This window comes from Eleutherodactylus coqui, chromosome 10, assembly GCF_035609145.1.
Source record: "Eleutherodactylus coqui strain aEleCoq1 chromosome 10, aEleCoq1.hap1, whole genome shotgun sequence".
Lineage (NCBI taxonomy): Eukaryota > Metazoa > Chordata > Amphibia > Anura > Eleutherodactylidae > Eleutherodactylus > Eleutherodactylus coqui.
In genome coordinates, this window is record NC_089846.1 from 81,851,161 (window position 1) to 81,873,048 (window position 21,888).

General features: G+C 40.8%; 1 protein-coding gene across 2 annotated transcripts in view; it reads left to right on the plus strand.

Annotated features, from left to right (window-relative positions):
* Nucleotides 1–21,888, plus strand: part of DIAPH2 (diaphanous related formin 2) — a 1,247,874-nt gene that overhangs the window by 953,830 nt on the left and 272,156 nt on the right. For both annotated transcript variants that reach the window (XM_066581425.1, XM_066581424.1), the window contains one exon: nt 10,402–10,566. In XM_066581425.1, the coding sequence (XP_066437522.1) occupies nt 10,402–10,566 (165 nt within the window). The remainder of the gene's footprint in view (nt 1–10,401; nt 10,567–21,888) is intronic.

Below are 21,888 nucleotides of genomic sequence, written 5' to 3' on the forward strand. Positions count from 1 at the left end.
TTAGGTGGGTATTGGTGAATTTCCAGTCAGTTCAAACTATTTTGGACCAAAGCGAACTTTGCAAAAATTCAGTAAAGCGGTCGAATTAAATTTTAGAAAAGTTCACTCATCAACAGTGTTCAGATGTACTTTTTTAGAGTTTGTGTGCACTTTCTATGTTTTTAATGTTCCGTTCCAAAGGGGTAATATGGCTTCATGATCGAAACTTTGACAATTTGGTAAAATTTGGAGTTACATATTGCAAAATACTAGCTTTATATGCTCCATGTTTTTGAGATGACTGCAGGAAGGGTGGAGCTATCCTGTTACTTTCCTTCAAGGACTGCATAGGAACTATAGTTCACCTGCCTGGTTTGTCCGAGTCACGCCTCATGTCCCATTGATTTAATTTTTTCTTTAGCAGCATCATGTAAAATGCAGCCGCAGAATAGCACCATCTCTACATGAATTCTCATAATGTCAAGCACTGGAAGCATAATGTATAAAAATACATGTATATTTCGTCTCCTATTCCGGGAATCAGCTTCTCCGGTGCTCCTCCTGTATATCTGTAACCAAGTGATGCAGAAATGTCAGTGATATTCAGAACATTCTCATTTCAACAGTCGTAACCTCTAGACAGTAGAACAGATGTTACTCATTTGGAGGGCTTCAGGGCATTAACACTGCACCCAGGTTGTAGACTGAGGAAAGTAAGAAATCACCACATTTGTCAGTGACATATAGTCTCATTATAATTAAAGGCAGTTTTGTACTTAGTGAAATTGCACAACTGATTTATCTCAGGTTTTCCAATTTGATGTGTTAAGAACGAAAATGATGACAATTTCCTTCCACATCTGGTATTGTTAGATATATACAGTATACAGCGGATATAAAAAGTCTTCACGCCCCTGTATAATGCCAGGTTTTTGTCGTGTTAAAAAATCTGACAAGAATGAATCATTTCAGAATTATTTCCACCTTCCTTGTGACCCGTTATCGGAAAAATTCCACTGAAAAACAAAGTGGTCTTTTAGGGTGGAAAAAGAAAAACTAAAATAATGTTGTTGCATAAATATACACACCCTAAAACTAATACCTTGTTGATGCACCTCACACTTTATGACGGCATTCATTCTTGCTGGGTCGGTGTCTATCAGCATGGCACATCCTGACTTGGCCATCTTTGCCTGCTCCTTCTTGCTAAAACAATCAAAGTCTGTCAAATCGTGAGGGCATCTCATATATAGCGCCCTCTTTAGGTCACCCACAGATCTTCAATGGGATTCAGGTCTGGGCTCTGGCTGGTCCATTCCAAAACTTTGATCTTCTGGTGGTTCTTCAGATGATTTGGAGGTCTACTTTGGGTTGTTGTCGTGGTGAGAGGTGAAATTCATGTTCAGCTTTTTAGCCGAGCCTGAAGGTTTTGTGCCAAAATGGACTGATATTTAGAACTGTTCATAATTTCCTCCCCCTTGGCTAAAGCCCCAGTTCCAGCAGCAGAACAGCCTCTTCATAATACTGCCTCCCCCATCCTCCCTGTGGGTCTGGGGGTCTTCTGGTGATGGTAGTGTTGGCTTTGCACCAAACATCTCTTTTGCAACTATGGCCAACAAGTTCCCACTCGATCTCATCAGACAGAACACATTCTCCACAGACTTCTGGCAGACCTGATGGAGGTTTTGGCAAATCATAGTTGGACTTGGATGGTTTCATTTGTTAGGAAAGTCTTCCGTCTTGTCCCCTCACCGCCTAGACATATGAAGCATACGGAGATGGTTGTCACATGACTACACAACCAGGACTTTCTAGAAACTCCTGCAGCTCCTTTAATGTTGCTGTCGGCCTCTTGGAAGCTTCCCGGACCAATCAGAATCCCTATAAACAATAGCAGCGGATTGCTGACTACTATCTATCGTGAGTTTAAATGCGATTGGCCAATCTGAATACAACCACATTCCCAAATATAAGAGGGTGTGAACACTTATACAACCACATTATTTTAATTTTGTTATTCTTCCACCCTAACTGATTTCAGTTTGTTTTCCAGTAGAATTGTACAGATACCGGGTCACACTGACGGGGAAGTAAATCAGACATGATTCATCTTTGTACCATTTTTTAACATGACAAAAATCTGGCCTTATACTGGGGTGTGTAGACTTTTTCTATCCACTGTATATGCACACAGATGTAGCAGAGCTTTGGGTAAAGGGAACCTGTCAGCATTTCTGAGCTTATAAAACTGTACAGCTGATTACAAAACCTGTTTGTGCATGGTTCTTGAAAAAATCATGCCTTTTAGAAATAGGGTTTTAAAATTTCCCACCCCACTTGCTAATGTTTGCCGACTGGTCTGATGGGTGGCCGGACCACCTATGCTTTATGGATTAAGTTCCATAATACCGCCTCTCTCTGCCTCTATGACATAGGAGACGTTATCCACAGAGTGTTCAAAATCACTTACATGTACCGGGAGATCGCGGACCTGTGCAAGTGCTAATTATTTGTTCCTTTTGTGGGCAAATTTGGTGCGCACATCTCCATATGTGCCATCCCATCATCTCCTGGTACATGCTTGACATTTCTATCTTCCTGTGAAGGACACATCTGTATAAAAAAATACCAAATCTGTCACCCATCAGCACCCTGTAATGCAATTACAAGGTACCAATGGGTTTCCAGGGAAGCCGGAGGCCTGACAAAGGCCTCCATGTCTTCCGTGCAGCTCAGCCTACTAGACCCTGCCTCTGGCATGGTCTAATTGGCTGCTGTCCTAAGCATTGTACAATGCACTACATAAGTAATGCACTGTACTATCCTGGTGATCGAATGCTCACATATGCAAGTAACACTGATGGTCTAAAAACACTGTAGAAATAAAAGATCAAAAAAGTTTCATTTTCAATCGGCATTTGTTTGCCACGCACAAGTGAACATGCCTTGCGGGGGGCAAAAAGTACAGTAAAATGCACCAATGACCACGCAAAAAAGCAGAATTAATTTTGCAAATACACAGCATTCACGTGTGCGCAAATACGCTTACACTAGTGTGAAGCCGGCCGTACAGTCTCTCGATAGTTTTTCTAGTCTTCTGCCGTAGCCTGGGGAGTGTAACTGCCTGAAGCCAGCACCAGCCCGAGGCCCCATTTTGATAATCTCTATAGGGCCTCCTCTTTATATACCTCACTGTTTCGGAACTACTGGTAATAGAGTCCAAGATCAAGCTGACAGCATAAAGGTCACATATGTATATCTTTAATCCTATCACAGCTCTTGACTAGACTACAAGAGTTCATCAATACCTCAGGCAGAATACATCCTCTGTGTCTATTGGGAAGCAAAAAGTATATCTAAGTCCATAAAAGAGGTTCATAAAACGTGAAGTAAGTAGATTTATCAAGCTTCTGGGATCGGGAATATTATAAAGATTAGTGTCATAAAAAGGAATAAAGCTTTTGAAGCTAAGCTGATTAATACGAGCATCGCTCCTCTAATGTTCTTTTATGCGGCTGAGGCTGAGATAAAGTAGATATTCTGTAAGGAGGAGATGGACTCAAGACCTCTAGGACTAGACCTTGTTATCCTCAGTATTTACACGGAACACTTCAGTCTTCTCACCTCCCGCCTGGAAATGAAGCGTTTTGCTCCAAATTCAGACGTCGGTTCTATTAGACTTTGTTATGATTAATTGTTCTTTCTGCAACATTAATTGTGTGAGCCGAGGAGTCATCAGACCTTCTCAGGACTCTCCAAGCCTACGAGGCATCTTCACAGAATGTGTGGATTTCTAAGATGTTTTCTTCTAATGTCTATCTGTGAATAGAACATGGATTGGTTATGCCCGGGGTCGGTAGAGGGTAAAGCTTGCTGATAGCGATGGATGGCTTTGTGGAATAGTTTGCTGAGTGTTTGTGTGAAAATTTCCTTTTTTTGTGACTTAAAGAAACACAATATAATAAAGTGGAAAAAGTCCTTTTCGCAAGTGTTCTGCAGAGGTGGATAACAGGAATTGTGAAAGTTGTAATGGAAGAAAAGATAGCATAGCAATATATGTCAACTCTTTTAATACAGCCAGCGCTATTCTGGGCTATAAAGGGGTTCTCTACTCTCATACAATCCCTACTTGTTAGATGAAACTCTTGACAGCAAGCTGATAACAAAGTTTCCCTCAAAAGTCAATTGTGATCTGTAGGAAAACCTGGCAGTAAGTGCTCTATTTCCCTATAGTGCCTCCGTAGGGGAAACAAAGCATTACACAATGTCCGTTCACATCAATGTTGTCTGTGTACTACAGGACAAGGGAGGTCCTCTAGAAAGAGTGAAATACTCTTTGTGAATGCTATCCTCTATATGGTCAAGAGAAGTGAATCCTCATCCTTTCTCCTTCTTTCTTCTACCTTTCTCCTACCCCATGTTTACCTCTTCTTCCTCCTATTCCTTATTCTGATTCTTCCTTCTTTTCTTTCTTTCTGCTTCTCCTTCTTTTTCTTTCTCATCTCCTTCTTTTTCGTCCTCTTTCTTCCTCAACCAAGGTCCATATCATGTGGCCCAGCATGAACCCAGTCTATAAGCCTATTAGGGCACATAGACTTTATGAAGGGCAGTCTCCGTTTGGTACACCCTTCTATAGGCCGGAAGGCAGAGTCAATCAGACAGTCCTGGCACACTCATCCATTACATGGACCACCATATATCTGGAGTAGTCTTAGATGATCCTTCTGCTAGACGCCAGCTCTATGGCAGTTAGTTGATCAGCATTTCTATGCTTGCTATAAGCCTTATACAGATGAGCACAGCTGATTTCGGTCTGTAACAGACAGCACACAAATGAACATTACACCCATGTGAGTAAGCCTTCAGATGTATGTGATCAGCCTATCCTACTAGAACCAACCTTGTTCATTGAAGGTTATGACTTCTAGCAAACTTTCCTCCTTACAAAACTCTTAGAGAAATTTTTAACTTCCATACAAGTTTCTAGAGTAAAGAAAAAATCATTTATGGAGCGGCAGCAGATGGTGTTTCAGATTATTCCACCATTTGCATACCATGTGCTAAAAACATGTTTAAATTGTAGAAATATGTTCTCTACGCCAAGAGAGTGTTCAATATTAATAAGAGACGGAGCAGGATGGTTACCTAGAAATAAGGAATTTAGTACATAAAAATAGACTGTTACCTTTCACAATCCGGTATTATAGAACAAAGACGATGACGTCTTATTGCTGGAGGAAATGTGGGTGACTCTGGGAAATAGTCTCTATTAGTGGATGAGTTTCGAATCAATTCTGATATCACATGAGTTTTGGTGAAGTATTTTCTCCTAGATCGGTATGCAAAATAGCCCTTCTTCTCCCTAGTGCAGATAGCTACTCTGTAAGTCAATGTCTGACCCATTATTGAGCCTTGAAACATCAGCCATATCAGAGACTCCAATCCCTAGCTGATATCCCAAGTCAAGTTTCAAGCTCTTTAATAAACTTGACATCGTCTTACATAGTAGTTCCCTAAATGTGTCACAAAATAAAAAAAGAATTCTTCTTTTGGGAGGAGAACTAATTTGCATACCTTTTCTCAGGAACACTGCCTGTAAGATTTCTTACCTCAGCGGGATCTTTGTAAGGAGAACCAGTACCCATTCTGATAACATCTATGGTGGAATCACATTGCAAAACAATTCAGTGGTTCCAGAGGATGAGGGGTTCAAATTAGAGCGTTTGACAGATTGTTCACCCATTAGGTGAAATTTTTGACATTTTTTTTGTTGGGTGTTGACATCTTGATGGGAATAACGATTCAGCTGATGTACCCTTTAAAATCTATGGGCTGGAAAGTCATCGAAGAATTCATCATTGTTTCTAATAACGATCTTCTGAAAATTGGAAGATGTGTTTAAAAGATGACCCCAAAGGACCGTATTAGATAGAGTAAGAGGTCATCTTCAACTAAAACAGTAGACAAGAGGTTAAAGAGTAGATCTGATATGATCTGACCACACAAGTATTCAAAATGAGAAATTAGCCAGGATAAAGATAGAGAAATAAATTATATCTTGTGCGTTTTGCACCACTTTCCATAAGAAGTCTTTCACCTTCCATGGGGAATATTAGTAAGTCTTAAAGGAAGGATCTAGTCAAGATGATCTTCAGTTATACCCTAGATACAAGTAACAAGATTACAGTCTGTGATCAAAGGCAACACTAATTCTCAGAAAGATGAGAGATGTCATTTTCTAGAAATACTAAAAAAATTCTAAGATGACTCTCATTATTAATCAAATTGGAAAGGCGTTTACAAGATGACACCCAATTTTCATATTTGATAGAATGGATGGTCTTCTTCAACAGTATAGTAGAAAAGAAGCTGTAAGGCTATACCTGATGCGGTATGGCCATCTAAGTGGGCAAAATAAGGCGTATCAATCAGTCTAAATGGGACATAGAATTCTGCCTTTCGATCCACATTCCATGGAGAAGCATTTGAAGTATCAGTAAGGGTTAAAGGGATTATCCCACTTCTAGCTGTTTTTTTCAGTAAGTAGACATCTCTGGACATTGCACAGTGTTGGTACTGCAGGCTGAATCCTATTAAAGTGAATGGGACTGCAGTGCCAACCCAGGCCACTGTGCAATGTACAAAGCTGCTTCCTGCAGCAAAACAGCTAGAAGTGGGACAACCCCTTTAAGGGAGGAATCCAGTCAACATAATATACTATAGATACCTGTGCATCATTACCTTTGCTATTGTCCACCACTAATTTCCAAAACCTACAGAAAGTTCAAACCCCTTTGGCACTGCTAAGAGATTTCCAGAAGAATACTCTAAGCAGACTGAGATGAATGTGAATGTCACTGATAGCATTAGTGAACCAAACCAGTAGAACCCTGTTTCAAAGGGAACTATGCTAAAAGTTTGGTTTGGCACAAATGCAAATTGAGTTTTAGCACAGTTCTCTTTGTTGGGTTTGCTCAGCACGAGACCTGAACACTGATGTATATAAGTGTCTAAGAGCCATAAAAGCCCTGTATAAAACTATTTTGTGGCTCTTAGTATTAAGCACCATGCTTAGGGGACTTGGGTGAATTTAAAATTCAGTTCAAATTAGTTTGAACCAAACTTTTTGAAAAACTTCAAACAGCAAGTTCAACTGAACTTTTCAAAAGTTCGTTCATCATTAGTCACTGAATGATTTCTGATCAGAATTCTTCAGTTTCCACTGTAATCAGCAGCGGGTACGCTCAGCATTGTGTGCATTGTATCAGTCATATATCACCACTTTATGATGTCATGGTTCAGATTATATATTGATCATTTGGAGAAAAACAAACTGGATTAGGTAAAACTTGCAAGTTAGAACATTTTTTTCTGCAGGCTTCTAAGCATTTAGTAGCGGATTCCTTGACGGTCGGCAGTGCGTGATCCTGTTCAGTGTTCTACATTTTCTTTTCCTGTTTCCTCTTGTATTTATTTTGCATCTATTTAGTGATAAAGATTTTCAATTACAAAGGCCAAGTAATGACCCGTGCGGACAACTTGTAGAACATTCCCTATATACAGCAGTGACTGTAAGCAGTGTATACAATACAAGGTGCGGGACAGACGGCCTGACCTGATAGTATGGGTGCAACTAATAAGCCGGAAGCCTGCATGGTGCGCTACATGTATCCATGTGATTGGCCTCATCTATCTGCACATCTGTAGTGCATGTTTATCAGTATTTTGCACCTGTTCCCCACATAACCTTTCTGCATGCTGCTGGGAGTTGTTTCTGCCTGCGCTTGCATCTTTGCATCAGTCAGGCCTTATTCAGATGAGCGTGTCCGATTCTCATCCGTACTAAAACAGAACAATTGTAATTTGCGCGTTTCTCGTATGTCAGCCTTATGCATTGTATCTGTCTGTATGTCTATCTTTCTCGTATCGTCCGTTTTTCTTACACATACACACAAAAAACCCTAGGAGCTCCCGTTTTTATTTCTAGCGTTGCCTAGCAGTAATCCACAAAAAAACGGATCGCAAACAAATCTCAGGCTCCTGTGTGCACTCCATTTTTTTGCACTCCCATTGATTTGAATTGGCGACTGTCCTCTGAAAATTTGGACTGGAGTAGAACACGCTGTAATTTTTTTTACATGGACCATTAGTCTGTGTTAAAAAAACAATGCATGTCTGAATAGTCCCATTGACTGCAATGGATGCATCACTTCTACTCTCGGACAATACACGGATGATAAGCCCTAAGTACGGCGTGTTTCTAGAATTCACTTACTGTAAGCCAACACAATGACAATGTTCTGTATAACAGCAGGACATCCGCTATAAGGGGAGGTGATTAGATCATGAATGAAGCCAAAACATTTTCTATATAACAATGAGGACATAAATCTGTCTGTGGTAGATGTAGCTATACGATATATTTCTTTATACGTATGTCCCTGTCTATTTCTATCTCTCTGTCTATTCATCCACAGTATTTTCTCTCTATTTCTCTCTATCTCCTTCTCTTTCCTCTCTCTTCTTTCTCTTCTCGCTCTCTTACTCTCTCCCTTTTCTTCTTTCTCTCTCGTTTCTTTTTCTTTCTCTCTCCTTCCTCTCGCTCTCCTTTCTCTTCTCTCTTTTCTTTTCCCTCTTTTTCTCTCCTCTTTCTCTCTCCTTTCTCTTCCCTCTTTTTGGCCGCCTGCAGATGGACGGGTCGAATCCTGCTGCGAGAATTCTCGCAGCGGAATGCGGACCCGAGCCGCTGCAGAGACCTGCAGCTCACCTGCTCCGGGCGACTTCCGTCTCCTTCTATGCTCCGGCTGCCGGCCAGCTGGCGAATGTGGAAAGCGGAGCCAGCGCATAACTACTGAGACCCGCACAGAAATAGAACATGCCTCGATTTGTTTTCCGCGTGTGTTTTCACGTGGACAAAGCGAGGCCGTCTGCATAGGATTGCGTTTTGTAATGCAGTCCTCTGCAGGCGATCACGGGCAGAAATTCTGTTAGAAATCATGCCGCGGAATTTCCGCCCGTGTGCAGGGTACCTTTATCGCCTTTTCTTTCCTCTTTCTCTCTCCTTTCTGTTTCTCTTTATTTTTTTCTCTTTCTCTCTCTTTCTCTCTACTTTCTCTTCTCTCTTTCTCTCTCCTTTTTCTTTCCTCTTTCTCTCTCCTCTCTCTTGCTCTCCTTTTTCTTCTCTCTTTTCTCTTCCCTCTTTTTCTCTCCTGTTTCTCTCTTTTTTCTTCTTTCTCTCTCCTTTCTCTTCTCTCTTTTTCTTTCTCCTCTCTCTTCTCTCTTTCTCTCTCCTCTCTCTCTCCTTTCTCTTCTCTCTTTTCTCTTCCCTCTTTTTCTCTCCTTTTTCTTTACTCTTCCTGTCTCATTTCTCTTTTTCTCTCTTTTTTCTTCTTTCTCTTTCTACTTTCTCTTTTCTCTTCCCTCTTTCTCTCTTCTTTTTCTTTCCTCTTCCTCTCTCCTTTGCCTTCTCCCTTTCTCTCTTTTCTCTTCTCTTTCTATCTCTCTCTTTTCCTTAATCAAATACAAAGAAGCTTTATTGGCAGGAACAAAAAAACATTAAATGGATAGAGTGTTCGCACGAAGAGATTATGGCTGCACATTTGAGGAACACATCCAGGGTAGGGGGTACAGAAGTCCATGGCAGCCGCTAACATACTGTAACAAGAAATGAAACAATATGTACAAGCTCACCCACCACCAATGTAGCATTGAGCTCCTTATTAATCCTGGGAGAGGAGCTAGGAGAGAGTTGCTAGTAAGCTTGCAAAGGAAGTTTCGCATAAGTACACCCTGAATAAGGAAATTAAAATCTTTTTTATTAATTGCAAAATTCCATTAGCCCATGAACTGTATCTAACTACATGCGAGGTTCAAAATAAGTCTTACATGTTCTTGTCACTGCATATCCTGTTGAAACATTATTTTAGAACCATTTAGTAAGATACATTTTATGAACTAATGGAATTTTGGAATTGGCAAGGAGGATTTTATTTTATTCGTTTTAGGTATGCTTATGAGAAACGTCCCTCACAAGATTACTAAGATATTGTGCTGCTGCGGCCCATGTGTTTCCTCTTTCCCCAGCATAACATAAAGTTTCTTTTCCTCCTTCATGGAGCTGAAGTTCAGGAAGACATCAGAGAGTTTTCCTCTGTCTCCTTCTGCCACACAGTACACAAGAGCACGTAGCACAATAGTAACAGTCCAATGACAAATTCATCTCTGCTATATTTGAGAACAGACAACTAACCAGCTCCCTAACAAACACCAATCATTCTTATGGAAAGAGTCCTGATAAAAAGTTTATTCTCCATCATTTCTAAGCAGTATAAATACATCTGATCTGACTTGAAGAGGCGGTGTGGCGCTTGAGTTTGTAGAAAACATTATGAATTTAAGTGGTTTTGCTTAACAAATACTTACACCTTTGCAAAGAGTGCCCGAGAGCAATACGAGAAGCTTTCCAACATGTACAACAACATGAACAAGCTCTACAATAACCTGGGAGAGTACTTCACCTTCGATCCCAAAGCAGTCAGCGTGGAGGAATTCTTTGGAGATCTCAGCAGCTTTCGCTCGCTCTTTTTGGTGAGTACAAGTCTTTTTACTGTCATCTTGTCTGTTGTTTGCACTCATAGAAAAGCCTGAAGAAAAGAAATATAAATTGTATTTTTTATGGACACATATAAGGGCCTTCATGTGTCAAGGTGCTGGCATTAAAGGTAAGGAGTCATCCAAAAATTACCTAAATCACATTTTTGTGTTAAAGCTATTTTTAAAGAATTTTTGGAGTATTTATTTTACACGTTCCTCACAATCTGTATAAAAAGATTAAACATCTTTCACATTGACCACAGAGCCTAATACTAGTCTGATATGTCCTGATCTGTAGAGAAAACTTCTCAGCCGTCATCTCACTAACATCACAGGCAGGATTACACTGAGAGGTGACACCTATGTGTAGATAACACAAGGTCCGCCATTCATAATAGGTGATCAGCTGAAACCATCTACTCCCCTCCCTGCACAATGTACTGGTCACAGAAAATGGGTCACAGAAAATGCCTATAACAGACTCCATACAAGTTAATGGGTGTCCTCTTGTCCATTGTGTGAATGGCCCATGAAGCTGCTGTAAAACACATCTCTAAATGCTGTTAAATGTAGCTCAGGAAAGATGGCCACCCTCATAGTCATGTACAGGCAACAGAATGAAAAAATTCTACTATCAGAAAAAAACATGTTTCTATATCTGATTTTAATTAATAAAAAATGGTAATATAGTCCTTTTAAAAAGGACTTCGGCCGGGGGCGAAACTTTAGAGGGTAGCAGTCACACCCAGATTCTGGTGCCTCCCCAAAGACCTCTGTGCCATATAAGAAGACACCAGTGTTATGCATACACTAAACGGCCATTTTATTATAGAGATACCCATTTAGTAGCACGTTGCACCTCCTTAGGCCTTCAAAGCTGCAGCAATTCTTCATGGGGCCAAGAAAACATTCCCACATACCAATATTCCTTTTCCATCAGCATGAACTGTTGACACCTGACAGGAAGGGTTCATTGATTTCCAACTGGTTGGCAGTGAAATCCTGGCCCCGGCTAGTCTAGCACCGATGAAAGTCACTCAAATCGCTCGATTTTCCCATCTAATATGGATTCCCACTGAAACCGAATCACGGAAAACTAGTCCATTCATGACAGGGCCTGGGGCTCTAATAAAGGGGACATACAGTGTAAAAAGCATAGTATATGGGGGACCCTTTTTCTGGACTTTTCATCAAGGCCAGGGAGGTTCACATTCCATCTCTGGCCTAGAATATGTGTTCCATATTTATTAATGAATGATATTGCTGTGGAAGAACACTAGAATATACAATCATTATATATTTTTCCCCCAGTACTTACTTAAGCACAGGTTTCCTTCCAGCTCAAGATGCATTCCTGAAGGCTACTTGGAGACAACCACTCGCGGTCATAAAAATGAATGAGTAGTGACTACAGATCATACCTCAGTGATATATCACTGATTGTATTCGGACGTATTCTAGACATTTAATGGATAATGAGACCATTCTTCTAAGTAGTTTTTCTGCAGATGTAATACCATAATGGTCCACATTACAGAGGGACCTTTAATACCCTACTGTACCAACTGTTATTGAGACATCATGCAGTGAAAGGAGGACCCATATACTACTCAAGTCTCCTTCAAACCACCAAAATTTCATGTTGTGTTTTTTCGGTGGCTCTGACTGGTCAATAGGTCTCAGCATAAGGCACTGCATTCTATTTAATCATAAAAAGGACTACAGTTTAGCAATTATCTCCCTAGACCTTCACCAATTGGCACTTCTAGAAGTTTTTAATGCAATATTCTTCAATGAGGAAGAAGTAGGGGTTGAAAATGTTTCCCTGATGCCTCTTGGGAAGTAGTGCTTGGGTGAGGACAGTATGAATGCCAGCTTACTTCTATTAGGGCATCTTGGCAGTGACCAAATTTAAAGGGTATGTCTAGGCTGATTTAGAGAGTATCATGTTACTTTCTTGAAAGAGCGCCTAAATACAAAGAGATACTCTATCTGCACTACTGCACTCTGTTCTCACCAGTCCCATCCCATTCATATCTCAGAAGCCTCGTCTAAGTGGCAGAACGGGGATGTCTTCATGCATCATTTGTCCAAGTATTCCTATGTTCAAATATTTATTCAGTATTTTGTTTTCAGCCAAAACATTTCTTTTGTCTGCATACATATTGATCCAATTGATTTCATGTTTTGCTATCGCATGAAGGAGCGGCAGGTTATCTGATGACTGAGAGCTGAAGGCTTTTGTTCTTGAAATAGATATAGAATGTTCAGCTGCGGCTCAACGGCTGATGCAGAAGAGAGTCGGTAAGATGATGGGGAGCCCCGCCATGAGACGGCACACAGGAGAAAGGAATTAAACAGCGGGGAAAAAGTTTCCAATCCTAAAAAATCCAAACTCAGATGAATGGCCATTAATGAGAATTTACTGTTGTCCCTGGTGTAGAGGCAAAGAAAGTGTATCGACTTCAATACAGGAAACTGATACAATGTAGATTGGAGTTTCAATTTAAAGAGGAATTGCACGAAAACCTCCAGTATGATTTCAGTAAGATAGGAGAGTGAAAGGAAGTCTGTCACCTACAATTAGCATCCTAAACCAATACTAACCAGTAATGTGGGTCATGTAGACTAGTCTAACCATATCTTATTTTTTCATAGTCACTCCAATGCACTGAAAGCCATGTTTAGCATGGAGCACGTGATATGCCAACTGGTTGTAAAATATTTGATGGGTTGCTGATTTGCTTGACTGGTCTGAACTCTCTCCTCACAATCAATGCAAACCATGGCCGTTGGCAAATGATTATTGTCTCCAGTTCAAGATGCTGTACGTTCCATACACGGTGCTGCACTTCCAGAATCGGCACATGTATGTGGTATCAGAAAGCCCAATGATCACAGCTGAGAAATTCACTGTGTATGAACAATCACAGTGTATGGAATGCATGATATTGCCAGCTCAAGGGAACAGGAGGTGCCAATCATTAGCCAAGGGGCTTGTTTTGTGCCAATGGAGGGTGGAAGACAGATTGAACCTGTACAGCAAGGGAACTGTTAATCAGATGGTTCACGGCTACTTAGCATATATATAGGATCAAGGTTGCACTCTTTTGTTTTGCAGGTCAGAGAAAGAAATTGAAGTGATGGTGCTGTGCACCAGATTGGATGCCTCACCCAGGACGGATGGGCATAAAGTAGACAGAGCTATTGCAAAAAAAATGTCTAGTATGCAATGTAAAGTGAAGATAAACCTTGCCTCTCACAAGATCATCAATGTAGATGACACTTTTATTTAAAAATTGCCAATAAAAAAATGCAGAGCAAGGAGGCGTAATATACTGCGCCTCCATGCCTACCATGTTATTATTTAATGGTACACCCACAGCCTCTGTGACAGGCGCCTCTCATACTAGTCCCTTGGGGAATTGGTGTATGTATATACATTATCATTAACTTCCTTCACCTGTATCTCAGCTGTACTGATGAAGAGGCCTCGTGTGTCACAACACTTTTAAATGATGGCAATTTTTAAATAAAAGTTTAAATATTTATGATGCTGTGAGGGACCATCTTTATTGGCAGGTTGCGCCACATACCAGGCATTTTTTCCCCGGTAGCTCTGTTTCTTACCCCAAAGGTGTATCAGCCAATCCTGGGGCCCTTGTACATGGGGCAACCTGTTGGATGCAGATGTCTGACAGGTCGTCCTAGCGATAATTGTTCCAATGCTTTCACACAGGAATTAGTGGATGGAGACAGAGTGGTCCAGGGATAGTTCCGGCCTGTCCACCACCACTCACAGTTAGGGCTTTTACCCACTAGCGTTTTTTTTTTTCGCTGCCTTTTTTTTTTTTTTACCGAATGTCAATGGGACTTTCTATTGTTAAAATTGCATCGCACAAAAATCTCAGGTTTGCGTTGCTGCGATTTTTGTGCGCTGCAGTTTTAACATTACAAAGTCCCATTGACATTTGGGGGGGAAAAAATGCAGCGAAATCGCAGCGAAAAAGAAGTGCTAGTGGGTAAATGCCCTAAGAGTGCAGTTATTTATTAATATACAACTGCCTGTTTACACAGGCTGATACTTTGTGCAGAAACTGAACGACGAACAAGAAGAGAACAGATTGTGGTTCGCCTTTCAGTTGGGGCATGCATTTATACTGAGCCATGATCCTTCAGATTCGCATTGGATGAAAAATCTGAACGATTTATTGGCCCTTGTGCAAGGGCCCATACTCCACAGTTTTTCAGGAAACTGCACCATTGTATGCAAGTGAGCAACAACATGGGAAGGCAAGAGAATGGGAACTGAGGGTAAATCCATCCAGCAATACCTAAAATGTAGAAAAACCAGTATTAGTAGGCTAGATATTGGGTTTGCAAATGTAGCAATTGCAACAAGCATCACAATTGCTGGAGGCTCCTTATTCCACTGAGCCGCAGGAGAAAGGTTATAGGGAAGTGGTGACTTGTCATCATTCAGTGCATGTCAGGTAACTGGTGGTTAGGTAGACAGCTGACATGTTTCTTTTGCACTAATGCCAGTGACATGGAAGCTGAACCTCTGTAAAGTACAAATGAATCCGTAAAAACTGATTTCACTATTTGTGTTTTAGCTCAACTTGAAATTGAAAAATGTTATGAAAATTGACATCTGCTCCTGCGGGATTCCGGGTGGCTTCAAAAGCGATTATAATGAACTCTTGTTTCTTTCCCTTCTGTTAAAATCCAAGACAATGTCAATCCCAAAACTAACTTTTCTCCCTGTGATCAAACCTGTTCTGAGGGAACCAAATAGTGATCAGTCCCTGAGGAGACGATGATTCCTCTTCATACACAGCTCTCGAGCAAACGCTACTTACAAGTAGGTACAGAAGCAAAAAGGAGCAGAGGGAAATAATATACATTGTAACTATTTGGGGGATTAGTCACACTTGGACCACCATCTTTTCCAAATAAGATGGATGGCAACACATCAGGAACTCACGTCCACAACAGCCTCTCTTTAAAATTGACTTTACAAGCATTTATTTTGCTACATTTCGACACAGCATTATTCACGCTGTTTGCAAACTTTCTTAATCCATGACTACAAAAAAAACAGCTGGCCTCTAACTAATACAACAAAGTAAACCTCACCCCACACAGTCCTAATGCCTCAACTTTAATGGCATACCTTCATCAAGGCTCGTGACTCCAGCATGTCTCTTCCACAAGACAGAGAGCACTCCATGAGAGTCTGATCCTTACTTTATTGAGCCTTCTCTGGTGTCTTATAAATGAGCCATCCCTGATGCACAAAGTGGACAAAACATCTACAATCACACCCCTACATATTTTTAATCTGTTGAGTTAATATATTGAATTACTTAAATTAACTTTTCTTAACTGCAGTTAGATGTGCATATTTCCATACCTATTCAAAGCAGAATCGCTTGCGCATAGGGGGCAGTATTATAGTAGTTTTACTCTTGCACATAGGTGCAGCATCCCGTAGGTTGACCCCAGACACAGGACGTACGTTGAGGAGTGTGGAGGGTAAGATGCTGGCTTGTCACTGTGGCACTTACTACACTCCTTCCCAGAGGAACATACGTAGCCTCAGCCAGGACAAAGCTGGGCCTCTTCCAGACACCCCCAGCATGAACGGTAGAACAGGGATAGGTATTGTCACGGGTAACACCATCGTTTTGGTCACACACCCGAATGACCTTCGGCGCAGAATAAAGGAGCTGCAGACAGATATAACCTCAGGTCCCTGGGAATGGTCAGGGCCTGGCAAAACTTTACTTGAATAAACCTCCGACAGTATAAGGGCTCATTTAGACACAACGATTATCGCTCAAAATTCGCTCAAAAGCCGTCTTTTGAGCGATAATCGTTGTGTGTAACTGCACTTACATTGTGCAGTTTTCGTTACCCCGTCGCTCATCGTCGTCTTTCAGCGTGCTGAAAGGCGATGATGAGCCTTGTCAGGGATTTACAGCGGGATACAGCTGATACTACTGTTTCAGCTGTATCCCGCTCCCTGATGACAGGCTGGGTATGAAGAACAGAGCGGTCTAGCTCTGTTCTTCATACCCGGCTCAGAGCGCTCGGCTGTATAGCAGCCGGGCGCTCCGTGCAGAAAACAGCTGGATGCAGAAGACAAGTGGGGACGCCCCACTTGTCTTCTGCATCCTCCGCTCCGAGCGCTCGGCTGTATGACAGCTGGGCGCTCAGAGCGGGGGAACAGCTGTCTGCAGAAGACAAGCGGGGACACCCCATTTGTCTTCTGCATCCTCCACTGGCAGTGCAAGGTGATTGCTGAAAAGTCGCTTGAGCAACATTTTTGTACGATTATTGTTGTGTCTAAATGGGCTTTAAGGCAGAATAAACAATGTTCTAAGTGTAAGCATTTAGACAGACTTGAGTAAGAGTACCTCTACATGGGGATCCCTGACTTTAGGACACCCATGTGTGAATAACTGAAGGCGCGTACCTAGCTTCAGGACACAGGATGTGTGAATTAAAGACGAGTAACTCTGCACTGGGCCTTGGGAACAACTCACTCACAGTTTGCTCACGCTTTCTCACTCTACTTGGGCTCACTCTTCTGTCATGCTAGAACAGTCAATCCAGGGAAACCTCTCTTCTTCTTCTATTCTTCACTACATGAGGGTCGGAGGTAGCCTCATGTAGCTGGCACTCTTGGTCAGAAATCCAGAAGACATGGAACTCTTCCCGCTCTCAGACACTTCCATTTATAATCACACCGTGTGACAGGACATAAACTGATACATTCACAGGCAATCTGCAGGCTTTTGCAAACACTTAAAGGGGTTGTCCCGCGGCAGCAAGTGGGTCTATACACTTCTGTATGGCCATATTAATGCACTTTGTAATGTACATTGTGCATTAATTATGAGCCATACAGAAGTTATAAAAAGTTTTTTACTTACCTGCTCCGTTGCTGGCGTCCTCGTCTCCATGGTGCCGACTAATTTTCGCCCTCCGATGGCCAAATTAGCCGCGCTTGCGCAGTCCTGGTCTTCTGCTCTCTTCAATGGAGCCGCTCGTGCAGAATGCAGGCTCCGTGTAGCTCTGCCCCGTCACGTGCCGATTCCAGCCAATCAGGAGGCTGGAATCGGCAATGGACCGCACAGAAGAGCTGCGGTCCACGGAGGAAGAGGATTCCGGCGGCCATCTTCACAGGTAAGTATAGAAGTCACCGGAGCGCGGGGATTAAGGTAAGCGCTCCGGTAAGCTTTCTGTACGTCCCTGCATCGGGGTTGTCTCGCGCCGAACGGGGGGGGGGTTGAAAAAAAAAAAAACCCGTTTCGGCGCGGGACAACCCCTTTAACCCATCACATGCTGCAGCTGTGCAATACACATAACAAAATGACCAAAAACTTTTGCACAGCGCAACAATGTGAGACATGACATGTATGACATAACTGAGGGGGCCAGGAATAGATGTAGTGGGCCACTACATAGGGTGCAATATTATAGTAGTTATATTCTTGTACATAGGAGGCAGTACTATAGTAGTTATATTCTTGTACATAGGGAGCAGTATTATAGTAGTTATATTCTTGTACATACGGGGCAGTATTATAGTAGTTATATTCTTGTACATATGGGGCAGTATTATAGTAGTTATATTCTTGTACATAGGAGGCAGTATTATAGCAGTTATATTCTTGTACATAGGGGGCAGTATTATAGTAGTTATATTCTTGTACATAGGGGGCAGTATTATAGTAGTTATATTCTTGTACATGCGGCCAGCATTATAATAGTTATATTCTTGTATTTAGGGAGCAGTATTATAGTGGTTATATTCTTGTACATAGGGGGCAGTATTATAGTAGGTATATTCTTGAACATAGGGGGCAGTATTATAGTAGTTATATTCTGGTACATAGAAGAAGTATTATAGTAGTTATATTCTTGTACATAGGGAGCAGTATTATATCAGTTATATTCCTGTACATAGGAGGCAGTATTATAGTAGTTATATTCTTGTACATGCGGCCAGTATTATAGTAGTTATATTCTTGTACATAGGGGGCAGTATTATAGTAGTTATATTCTTGTACATGCGGCCAGTATTATAATAGTTATATTCTTGTATTTAGGGAGCAGTATTATAGTGGTTATATTCTTGTACAAAGGGTGCAATATTATAGTAGTTATATTCTTGTACATAGGAGCAGTATTATAGTAGTTATATTCTTGTACATAGGAGGCAGTATTATAGTCTTATATTCTTGTACATAGGGGGCAGTATTATAGTAGTTATATTCTTGTACATAGGGGGCAGTATTATAGTAGTTATATTCTTGTATATAGGAGGCTGTGTTATAGCAGTTATATTCTTGGACATAGGGGGCAGTATTATAGAAGTTATATTCTTGTACATAGGGGCAGTATTATAGTAGTTATATTCTTGTACATGCGGCCAGTATTATAATAGTTATATTCTTGTATTTAGGGAGCAGTATTATAGTGGTTATATTCTTGTACATAGGGGGCAGTATTATAGTAGGTATATTCTTGTACATAGGGGGCAGTATTATAGTAGTTATATTCTGGTACATAGAAGAAGTATTATAGTAGTTATATTCTTGTACATAGGGAGCAGTATTATATCAGTTATATTCCTGTACATAGGAGGCAGTATTATAGTAGTTATATTCTTGTACATGCGGCCAGTATAATAATAGTTATATTCTTGTATTTAGGGAGCAGTATTATAGTGGTTATATTCTTGTACATAGGGTGCAATATTATATATATTCTTGTACATAGGAGCAGTATTATAGTAGTTATATTCTTGTACATAGGAGGCAGTATTATAGTAGTTATATTCTTGTACATAGGGAGCAGTATTATAGTAGTTATATTCTTGTACATAGGGGGCAGTATTATAGTAGTTATATTCTTGTACATAGGAGCAATATTATAGTAGTTATATTCTTGTACATAGGGAGCAGTATTATAGTAGTTATATTCCTGTACATAGGAGGGCAGTATTATAGTAGTTATATTCTTGTACATAGGAGGCAGTATTATAGTAGTTATATTCTTGTACATAGGGGGCAGTATTATAGTAGTTATATTCTTGTACATGCGGCCAGTATTATAATAGTTATATTCTTGTATTTAGGGAGCAGTATTATAGTGGTTATATTCTTGTACATAGGGTGCAATATTATAGTAGTTATATTCTTGTACATAGGGAGCAGTATTATAGTATTATATTCTTGTACATAGGGGGCAGTATTATAGTAGTTATATTCTTGTACATAGGGGGCAGTATTATAGTAGTTATATTCTTGTATATAGGAGGCTGTGTTATAGCAGTTATATTCTTGGACATAGGGGGCAGTATTATAGAAGTTATATTCTTGTACATAGGGGCAGTATTATAGTAGTTATATTCTTGCATATAGGAGGCTGTATTATAGTAGTTATATTTTTGTACATAGAGTGAAAGCAAAAAGTCAAAAAACTGATAGGGTGGCGCAACCTTTTTTTTTTTTTTTAGAAAAATGTGCACATATTTGAATAAAAGCGTTGTTCTTTTAGGTAAAGAAATGCAGCACAAGATTGTCACCCTATTAGTTTTTTGTCTTTTTCCTCTCACTCATTGTTTGGCTGGACAACCAATATTGGTTGCACAGTTACTGATTCGTCAGCACCTGTAGTTTTGATGCACGCATCTCCTTCTACCACACAAGATAGAACCACCTCTTGAAAGAACTTAAAAAGAAAGAAAAACACCCCGTTTATTTTTTCGCACTGGATCCTCGCTGGAGTAGCTCCACTTCCTCTTCCGTTTCTAGCACCTTCTTTTCTGATTCGTGTACATCGGCGATGCGCTGTATTATCTGTAGTGTGACGGATGATTTTGAGCACAAGAGTGCTAATGAAATCTGTTCTTCATTGTGAGGCATGAAGGGGAAAACATACAGAATAAAATCATACCAGCTTAACAAGCCACGTTTAATAACAGATGTGGACTTTGTAACATAGAAATATTAAGTGATCTTAATCTGTTAGTAGCAGTTGTGACTTTAATTACTCTTTGTTGTTGAGGGGACGGGAGCTTAATGTAACAGCCTCCGAGTCTGTCTTGAGACCTGTAAACATTGCAGGTGGTTCTGAACTTCATCTCACAGCTTTATTTTCCCTACGAGCAGAAACCAACCTGTTTAAAAAACAATTGCGCCCGTCTCGCTGGTAATGTGCTAAATACTCATTAGACGGTAGTATACAGATTGCTAATTAGCAGAAAATAATTACAGAATTGTATGAACCCATCAAAATGTAATATGTTCTTACAGAGGAGACTGTTCTACTATAAAGAATAGATAAAACGTGCATATATTCTACTTGGGGCTCCTTTTTGTTTGTTCAGAATTTGACATTGTGAGATTTTCAAGGATTTAACAGTCAAGGGACCCTCAGATATTTTCGGGGCTGAATTCCAACATCCAAAATGCTGTAGGAACATGTATATTAAAACACTGACATGCCAAACGTTCTGGGATAGCAGTATGTAAATTGATGATGAAGTGGCGTTACCACAGGTGATGCTCAGGAACGCCCACACCTGTGTAAGGTATGATATGTTATCTTGTGAATGAGGCTAAACACTAGCCAGCGGGCTCATGGCAAGGCAAAGTGAGTTCAAACGAGGCATGATAGTGGGCCCCAGATGACGGGACATTCCATTTCCGAAGTCATGCGAGTGTTTAACATCCCTTAATCCATCCACAAGTTGTTAATGATTGCAACCAGTGGACTCTGTATAGATTCCAGACACAGCTCCTCACCAGGCTCAGGAGGTTGCTAGCTGGACCCAAGAAGACTGGCATGGTGTGGCACTGTCCATTGAATCGCAGTTTCACTTGTTTAGGGCTGACAGTAAACCTCATGTGTGCCACATACCCCATGAAGCCATGGGCCCAGTTGTCAACAAGGCACTGTGCAGGCTAGTGATGTTCCATACAGATGTGGGGTGTGTTCTCATGGCATGAGCTGTGTCAGTTGGTCCGCCTAAATACATTGTTGACCAGTGTCCGTTACATTTTACTGTTTGGTGACTATTTCTAGCCCTTCATTGACTTTGATATTCCAGCAGAAAAATGCATTGTGCCATCGGACACAAGTTGTCCAGAATTGGTTTGAGGAGCTTTCTAGAGAGTTCATATGAATGATGAGGCCTGCATAATTTATCAACATGAGCCGAGTTGAGCATTTATGGGATGTGATGGAAAGGTGCATTCACTGCTGAGATTCTACACCTACAAATACTACGGAGCTGTG